The following is a 10,000-nucleotide window of genomic DNA, read 5'->3' as shown; positions in this document are numbered from 1 at the left end:
GTGCTGTGTTACCATGTGTTTGACTCAACACTGTGCTGTGTTACCATGTGTTTGACTCAACACTGTGCTGTGTTCCCTTGTGTTTGACTCAACACTGTGCTGTGTTCCCTTGTGTTTGACTCAACACTGTGCTGTGTTACCATGTGTGTGACTGAGGAGCACCAGTCTCTGTCTTCCAGTAAGTCTTGCTGGCCATACAGCACTGGGCAGTGTGTGTTGGTATAGCAGAGTTGGTTCAGATAGTGCTATGTCTCAGCTCAGGGGGCTACTGAGGCTGCAATGGAATCACCACATCCAGTAGCCATGTCTGCTTGGTCTATTTACAGCTGGTCCTGTAGCACTTTAATGGCTCTGATGCAATCTGCATCTCGCCTGGCGGAGGTCTGGAAGAAAGTCATTTGGAAAGATGATAAGGGAATGTTAACATGGAAATGGACTGTGCTCCAGTGGACTGTGTTCTAGTGGACTGTGTTCTAGTGGACTGTGATCTTGTGGACTGTGCTCCAGTGGACTGTGTTCCAGTGGACTGTGCTCCAGTGGACTGTGATCCAGTGGACTGTGGTCCAGTGGACTGTGCTCCAGTGGACTGTGCTCCAGTGGACTGTGTTCCAGTGGACTGTGCTCCAGTGGACTGTGATCCAGTGGACTGTGTTCCAGTGGACTGTATTCCAGTGGACTGTGCTCCAGTGGACTGTGTTCCAGTGGACTGTGCTCCAGTGGACTGTGTTCCAGTGGACTATGCTCCAGTGGACTGTGATCCAGTGGACTGTGCTCCAGTGGACTGTAATCCAGTGGACTGTGTTCTAGTGGACTGTGTTCTAGTGGACTGTGTTCTAGTGGACTGTGTTCTAGTGGACTGTGATCTTGTGGACTGTGCTCCAGTGGACTGTGTTCTAGTGGACTGTGTTCCAGTGGACTGTGTTCCAGTGGACTGTGTTCTAGTGGACTGTGCTCCAGTGGACTGTGCTCCAGTGGACTGTGTTCTAGTGGACTGTGCTCCAGTGGACTGTGCTCCAGTGGACTGTGTTCTAGTGGACTGTGCTCCAGTGGACTGTGTTCTAGTGGACTGTGCTCCAGTGGACTGTGTTCTAGTGGACTGTGCTCCTGTGGACTGTGTTCTAGTGGACTGTGTTCTAGTGGACTGTGCTCCAGTGGACTGTGTTCCAGTGGACTGTGATCTAGTGGACTGTGTTCCAGTGGACTGTGTTCTAGTGGACTGTGTTCTAGTGGACTGTGATCCAGTGGACTGTGTTCTAGTGGACTGTGATCCAGTGGACTGTGATCCAATGGACTGTGTTCCAGTGGACTGTGTTCCAGTGGACTGTGGTCCAGTTGACTGTGCTCCAGTGGACTGTGATCCAGTGGACTGTGCTCCAGTGCTTTAGCCAGAGTGGGATAGCCAGTATCTCTCTATAGCCACCATCCCACAGTAGAACAGTCTGTTAGCCATCAGAGTGGTAGATGACATATCAGAAGAAAAGCTGATTGTATTGTTTGTTTGTCTGGATGTTCAAATTGTGAATGAAGAAGTATCATGTTTGTCAGGTCAGTACTGTATATTATAGAACCTAGAAAACCGAAACAGTTCTGTTTGATGAAAACACAGACACAGAAAACAACTACCCACAAAACCCATGTGGGCAAGAGCTAGTTTAAGTTTGGTTCTCAATCAGAGACAACGACAGACAGCTGTCCCTGATTGAGAACCATACCTGGCCAAAAACAAAGAATTATACAAAAACATAGACAAAAGAACATAGAATGCCCACCCTAGTCACACCCTGGCATAATAAAGGACTACCAGGGCCAGATTGTATTTTCAGTCTCCATCCAGGACTATCAGGGTCTGATGCCACACAGGGAGCAGTAGATCCTAGATCAAACACAGGGAACACAGGGAACACAGGAAACACAGGAAACACAGGGAACACAGGAAACAAACACAGGAAACACAAGGAACACAGGAAACATAGGGAACACAGGGAACACAGGGAACACAGGAAATACAGGGAACACAGGGAACACAGGGAACACAGGAAACACAGGGAACACAGGGAACACAGGGAACACAGGGAACACAGGGAACACAGGAAACACAGGGAACACAGGAAACACAGGGAACACGGGAAACAAACACAGGAAACACAGGGAACACAGGGAACACAGGAAACACAGGGAACACAGGGAACACAGGAAACAAACACAGGAAACACATGGAACACAGGAAACACAGGGAACACAGGAAACACAGGGAACACAGGGAACACAGGGAACACAGGGAACACAGGGAACACAGGAAACACAGGAAACACAGGGAACATAGGGAACACAGGACACACAGGGAACACAGGGAACACAGGGAACTCAGGACACACAGGGAACACAGGAAACACAGGGAACACAGGAAACACAGGAAACACAGGGAACACGGGATACAAACACAGGAAACACATGGAACACAGGAAACACAGGAAACACAGGAAACACAGGGAACACAGGGAACACAGGGAACACAGGGAACACAGGAAACACAGGAAACACAGGGAACATAGGGAACACAGGACACACAGGGAACACAGGGAACTCAGGACACACAGGGAACACAGGAAACACAGGGAACACAGGAAACACAGGAAACACAGGGAACACGGGATACAAACACAGGAAACACATGGAACACAGGAAACACAGGAAACACAGGAAACACAGGGAACACAGGGAACACAGGGAACACAGGGAACACAGGGAACATAGGGAACACAGGACACACAGGGAACACAGGGAACACAGGGAACTCAGGACACACAGGGAACACAGGGAACACACATTGTGATTTCTGGTCAGACAGATGGAAAAGGGATCTTCCAGAAAAAGTCTTTAAAGGGTTTTAGAAAAACATCAAAACATGTTGAAGTAAAGACCCCTGCCAGCTAACATCAACCCTTATATTTAGTTTAGGAGAATGTGTCTGTCTTCTTAGAAACATGTTGAAGTAAAGACCTCTGCCAGCTAACATCAACCCTTATATTTAGTTTAGGATACATTTTTCTGTCTCCTGTAATTTCAAGAAACATTGCCTTGTCTATTGAAATTCCGTTACCCCCCCAAAAAATTGAAATATCTTTATAGGGTTCTACAGTGCAACCATTTCACTCACATACAGTGTGGAGAACAAGTATTTGAAACACTGCCGATGTTGCAGGTTTTCCTACTTACAAAGCATGTAGAGGCCTGTCATTTTTATCATAGGTACACTTCAACGTTGAGAGACAAAAATCCAGAAAATCACATTGTATGATTTTTAAGTAATTAACTTGCATTTGCATTACGTGTGCATTCGCATACGCTCCTAAACGTTTTCCTGTGCGACCTGAAATGTTTATTTAGGAGCAGTGCTCCTAGAAAAATGAAGGATTCTAGTTTTAATATCTCCCATGTTTTTCATTGTGCTCCTAAATGTATTTGTGTGCACGTACGTGTGCACCAGAGGAGACTGCTCAGGGGAGGACGGCTCATAGTAATGGCTGGAATGGAGTCAGTGGAATGGAGTCAGGGGAATGGAGTCAGTGGAGACTGCTCAGGGGAGGACGGCTCATAGTAATGGCTGGAATGGAGTCAGTGGAATGGAGTCAGTGGAATGGAGTCAGTGGAGACTGCTCAGGGGAGGACGGCTCATAGTAATGGCTGGAATGGAGTCAGTGGAATGGAGTCAGTGGAATGGAGTCAGTGGAGACTGCTCAGGGGAGGACGGCTCATAGTAATGGCTGGAATGGAGTCAGTGGAATGGAGTCAGTGGAATGGAGTCAGGGGAATGGAGTCAGTGGAATGGAGTCAGTGGAATGGAGTCAGTGGAATGGAGTCAGTGGAATGAAGTCAGTGGAGAGTGCTCAGGGGAGGATGGCTCATAGTAATGGCTGGAATGGAGTCAGTGGAATGGAGTCAGTGGAATGGAGTCAGAGGAATGGAGTCAGTGGAATGGAGTCAGTGGAATGGAGTCAGAGGAATGGAGTCAGTGGAATGGAGTCAGAGGAATGGAGTCAGTGGAATGGAGTCAGAGGAATGGAGTCAGAGGAATGGAGTCAGTGGAATGGAGTCAGAGGAATGGAGTCAGTGGAATGGAGTCAGAGGAATGGAGTCAGTGGAATGGAGTCAGTGGAATGGAGTCAGTGTAATGGAGTCTCTGTCTCTCTCGCTCTCGCTCTCGCTCTCTCTGTCTCTCTCTCTCTCTCCCTCTCTCTGTCTCTCTCTCTTCTCTTTCTTCTTAGCTGTTTTCAAAGTCAAGGGGTCATGTCATAGCTGACAGCGCATTCTTTCTGCAGACATCTTTGTCTTTCTACAGACATCTTTGTCTTTCTGCAGACATCTTTGTCTTTCTACAGACATCTTTGTCTTTCTGCAGACATCTTTGTCTTTCTACAGAAATCTTTGTCTTTCTACAGACATCTTTGTCTTTCTACAGACATCTTTGTATTTCTGCAGACATCTTTGTTTTTCTGCAGACATCTTTGTTTTTCTGCATACATCTTTGTTTTTCTGCAGACATCTTTGTTTTTCTGCAGACATCTTTGTCTTTCTGCAGACATCTTTGTTTTTCTGCAGACATCTCTGTCTTTCTGCAGGCATCTTTGTCTTTCTGCAGACATTCTGTATTTCTGCAGACATCTTTGTCTTTCTGCAGACATCTTCGTCTTTCTGCAGACATCTTTGTCTTTCTGCAGACATCTTTGTCTTTCTGCAGACATCTTCGTCTTTCTGCAGACATCTTTGTTTTTCTGCAGACATCTTTGTTTTTCTGCAGACATCTTTGTTTTTCTGCAGACATCTTTGTTTTTCTGCAGACATCTTTGTTTTTCTGCAGACATCTTTGTTTTTCTGCAGATGTCTTCGTCTTCATTTGGAGCAGATGTTTCATCACGTAAAAAAAATATGCAAATTTTGTTACCAAACTTTGCATCTTCACAATTCTTCCAGTAAATGTGTTTTGGTCTAATGTTCTGCGTAAATTGTTAAAAGTAGTCATTGTGCATAGAGTTGTATGGTTTGTTAAAGACTGAAATCAATGGTTTTTGTTTGGCATACATTTGAGGTGAAAAATCTGAGTCTCAGCTCAAATCCTTTATAGTGGAAAATACCACCACAAGGCAACAACACACACACACACACACACACACACACACACACACACACACACACACACACACACACACACACACACACACACACACACACACACACACACACGCACACACACACACACACACGCACACGCACACACATGCACACAGATAAACGCCCAACCCCCTCCCTCAGCCTCCATCCCATGGCCTACCAAGAGAGATTGGAACAGAATGGAATTTGAAACGTTTTAGCCAAAAATGTTTCCACGGTAAAGGTGTTTTTTGCAGAAACGTTTCAGATTTCGTTTCGTTCTCCGACTTCGACTAAAGCTCTGAGGGGGTGAGGTGAGGAATCGATGAGCAGGTGAGTGACCACTAGTTCAGAAAACCACAACAAACACATTGTGTAAACACACACCCCGCACACGCACAAACACGCACACTGACTAATGAGACCAAACATGCCTGACTGACTGACTGACACTGACACCAAACATGCCCACACACACTCAAAGTGTAATGCACTAATAACTGTCTTCTACTACTAACTGTCTGACTGACTAATGAGACAAACAGGAATGCATTACTAACTGACTGACTGACTGACTGACTGACTGACTGTCTGACTAACTGACTGACTGACTGACTGACTGACTGACTGACTGACTGACTGACTGACTAACTGACTAACTAACTGACTGACTGACTGACTGACTGACTGACTGACTAACTGACTGACTGACTGACTGACTAACTGTCTGACTAACTAACTGACTGACTGATTGTCTGACTGACTGACAAACAGGAAACTGACTAACTAACTGACTGACTGACTGACTAACTGACTGACTGACTGACTGACTAACTGACTGACTAACTAACTGACTGACTGACTGACTGACTAACTGACTGACTGACTGACTGACTGACTGACTGACTGACTGTCTGACTGACTGACTGACTGACTAACTGACTGACTGACTGACTGACTGACTGACTGTCTGACTGACTGACTGACTGTCTGTCTGACTGACTGTCTGACTGACTGACTGGCTGTCTGACTGACTGACTGTCTGACTGACTGACTGACTGACTGACTGACTGTCTGACTGACTGACTGACTGACTGACTGTCTGACTGTCTGACTGACTGACTAATGAGATAAATATGAATGTATTACTAACTGACTTGACTGACTGTCTGACTGACTGACTCTCTCTCTCTCTCTCTCTCTCTCTCTCTCTCTCTCTTTCTCTGACTGACTGTCTCTCTGACTCTGTCTGACTGACTGACTGACTGACTGTCTGACTGTCTCTCTGACTCTACTAACTCTCTCTGTCTCTCTCTCTCTCTTTCTCTCTCTCTCTCTCTCTCTCTCTCTCTCTCTCTCTCTCGTGTGCCTTGGGGTTCAATTTAAGTATTATAAAATAATTAACATTGTGGAGATGTTTCAGGAGGTCTGGGGGCTCAGGGGGGCTGTTTGTGTGACTGGAGAGGAGTGGTAGGATGTAGAGTTGTAATGGGGGCTCAGGGGGGCTGTCTGTGTGACTGGAGAGGAGGGGTAGGATGTAGTTGTAATGGGGGATCAGGGGGCTGTCTGTGTGACTGGAGAGGAGTGGTAGGATGTAGAGTTGTAATGGGGGCTCAAGGGGGCTGTCTGTGTGACTGGAGGGGAGGGGTTGGATGTAGAGTTGTAATGGGGGCTCAAGGGGGCTGTCTGTGTGACTGGAGAGGAGTGGTAGGATGTAGAGTTGTAATGGGGGCTCAGGGGGGCTGTCTGTGTGACTGGAGGGGAGGGTTGGATGTAGAGTTGTAATGGGGGCTCAGGGGGCTGTCTGTGTGACTGGTGGGGAGGGGTTGGATGTAGAGTTGTAATGGGGGCTCAGGGGGCTGTCTGTGTGACTGGAGAGGAGTGGTAGGATGTAGAGTTGTAATGGGGGCTCAGGGGGCTGTCTGTGTGACTGGAGGGGAGTGGTAGGATGTAGAGTTGTAATGGGGGCTCAGGGGGGCTGTCTGTGTGACTGGAGAGGAGTGGTAGGATGTAGAGTTGTAATGGGGGCTCAGGGGGGCTGTCTGTGTGACTGGAGAGGAGTGGTAGGATGTAGAGTTGTAATGGGGGCTCAGGGGGCTGTCTGTGTGACTGGAGAGGAGTGGTAGGATGTAGAGTTGTAATGGGGGCTCAGGGGGCTGTCTGTGTGACTGGAGGGGAGGGGTTGGATGTAGAGTTGTAATGGGGGCTCAGGGGGCTGTCTGTGTGACTGGAGAGGAGTGGTAGGATGTAGTTGTAATGGGGGATCAGGGGGCTGTCTGTGTGACTGGAGAGGAGTGGTAGGATGTAGAGTTGTAATGGGGGCTCAGGGGGCTGTCTGTGTGACTGGAGGGGAGGGGTTGGATGTAGAGTTGTAATGGGGGCTCAAGGGGGCTGTCTGTGTGACTGGAGAGGAGTGGTAGGATGTAGAGTTGTAATGGGGGCTCAGGGGGCTGTCTGTGTGACTGGAGGGGAGGGTTGGATGTAGAGTTGTAATGGGGGCTCAGGGGGCTGTCTGTGTGACTGGAGGGGAGTGGTAGGATGTAGAGTTGTAATGGGGGCTCAGGGGGGCTGTCTGTGTGACTGGAGGGGAGTGGTAGGATGTAGAGTTGTAATGGGGGCTCAGGGGGCTGTCTGTGTGACTGGAGAGGAGTGGTAGGATGTAGAGTTGTAATGGGGGCTCAGGGGGCTGTCTGTGTGACTGGAGAGGAGTGGTAGGATGTAGAGTTGTAATGGGGGCTCAGGGGGGCTGTCTGTGTGACTGGAGAGGAGTGGTAGGATGTAGAGTTGTAATGGGGGCTCAGGGGGGCTGTCTGTGTGACTGGAGTTGTAATGGGGGAGTGGTAGGATGTAGAGTTGTAATGGGGACTCAGGGGGCTGTCTGTGTGACTGGAGAGGAGTGGTAGGATGTAGAGTTGTAATGGGGGCTCAGGGGGGCTGTCTGTGTGACTGGAGAGGAGTGGTAGGATGTAGAGTTGTAATGGGGGATCAGGGGGCTGTCTGTGTGACTGGAGAGGAGTGGTAGGATGTAGAGTTGTAATGGGGGCTCAGGGGGCTGTCTGTGTGACTGGAGAGGAGTGGTTGGATGTAGAGTTGTAATGGGGGCTCAGGGGGCTGTCTGTGTGACTGGAGAGGAGTGGTAGGATGTAGAGTTGTAATGGGGGATCAGGGGGCTGTCTGTGTGACTGGAGAGGAGTGGTAGGATGTAGAGTTGTAATGGGGGCTCAGGGGGCTGTCTGTGTGACTGGAGGGAGTGGTAGGATGTAGAGTTGTAAGTTGTAATGGGGGCTCAGGGGGGCTGTCTGTGTGACTGGAGAGGAGGGTAGGATGTAGAGTTGTAATGGGGGCTCAGGGGGCTGTCTGTGTGACTGGAGAGGAGTGGTAGGATGTAGAGTTGTAATGGGGGCTCAGGGGGCTGTCTGTGTGACTGGAGAGGAGTGGTAGGATGTAGAGTTGTAATGGGGGCTCAGGGGGCTGTCTGTGTGACTGGAGAGGAGTGGTAGGATGTAGAGTTGTAATGGGGGCTCAGGGGGGCTGTCTGTGTGACTGGGAGGAGGGTAGGATGTAGAGTTGTAATGGGGGCTCAGGGGGCTGTCTGTGTGACTGGAGAGGAGTGGTAGGATGTAGAGTTGTAATGGGGGCTCAGGGGGCTGTCTGTGTGACTGGAGGGGAGTGGTAGGATGTAGAGTTGTAATGGGGGCTCAGGGGGCTGTCTGTGTGACTGGAGGGGAGGGTAGGATGTAGAGTTGTAATGAGGGCTCAGGGGGCTGTCTGTGTGACTGGAGAGGAGTGGTAGGATGTAGAGTTGTAATGGGGGCTCAGGGGGGCTGTCTGTGTGACTGGAGAGGAGTGGTAGGATGTAGAGTTGTAATGGGGGCTCAGGGGGGCTGTCTGTGTGACTGGAGAGGAGTGGTAGGATGTAGAGTTGTAATGGGGGCTCAGGGGGGCTGTCTGTGTGACTGGAGAGGAGTGGTAGGATGTAGAGTTGTAATGGGGGCTCAGGGGGGCTGTCTGTGTGACTGGAGGGGAGGGGTATTATGTACTGTTGTAATGGGGGCTCAAAATCAAATCAAATCAAATCAAATTGTATTTGTCACATACACATGGTTAGCAGATGTTAATGCGAGTGTAGCGAAATGCTTGTGCTTCCAGTTCCGACAATGCAGCAATAACCAACAAGTAATCTAACTAACAATTCCAAAACTAATATCTTATACACAGTGTAAGGGGATAAAGAATATGTACATAAAGATATGAATGAGTGATGGTGCAGAGCCGCATAGGCAAGACACAGTAGATGGTATCGAGTACAGTATATACATGTGAGATGAGTATGTAAACAAAGTGGCATATTTAAAGTGGCTAGTGATACATGTATTACATAAAGATGCAGTAGATCATAGAGTACAGTATATACGTATACATATGAGATGAATAATGTAGGGTATGTAAACATTATATTAGGTAGCATTGTTTAAAGTGGCTAGTGATATATTTACATCATTTCCCATCAATTCCCATTATTGAAGTTGCTGGAGTTGAGTCAGTGTGTTGGCAGCAGCCACTCAATGTTAGTGGTTGCTGTTTAACAGTCTGATGGCCTTGAGATAGAAGCTGTTTTTCAGTCTCTCGGTCCCAGCTTTGATGCACCTGTACTGACCTCGCCTTCTGGATGATAGCGGGGTGAACAGGCAATGGCTCGGGTGGGTGTTGTCCTTGATGATCTTTATGGCCTTCCTGTAACATCGGGTGGTGTAGGTGTCCTGGAGGGCAGGTAGTTTGCCCCCGGTGATACGTTGTGCAGACCTAACTACCGTCTGGAGAGCCTTACGGTTGAGGGCGGAGCAGTTGCCGT

At 48.4% G+C, this 10,000-nt stretch overlaps 1 protein-coding gene across 1 annotated transcript; it reads left to right on the top strand.

Moving 5' to 3' along the window:
• The first annotated feature begins 425 nt into the window (after window positions 1–425).
• LOC135532291 (keratin-associated protein 10-4-like) lies at window positions 426–1,385 on the top strand. The gene has a single exon (XM_064959865.1). The coding sequence runs from the start codon at window positions 426–428 to the stop codon at window positions 1,383–1,385; it is 960 nt and encodes a 319-aa protein (XP_064815937.1).
• Window positions 1,386–10,000: the final 8,615 nt, after the last annotated feature.

This window comes from Oncorhynchus masou, unplaced genomic scaffold (genome assembly GCF_036934945.1).
Source record: "Oncorhynchus masou masou isolate Uvic2021 unplaced genomic scaffold, UVic_Omas_1.1 unplaced_scaffold_1802, whole genome shotgun sequence".
NCBI classification, from domain to species: Eukaryota; Metazoa; Chordata; class Actinopteri; order Salmoniformes; family Salmonidae; genus Oncorhynchus; species Oncorhynchus masou.
The sequence above is the reverse complement of the archived record's forward strand: the minus strand, read 5'-3'. Positions and strand labels throughout refer to the sequence as shown.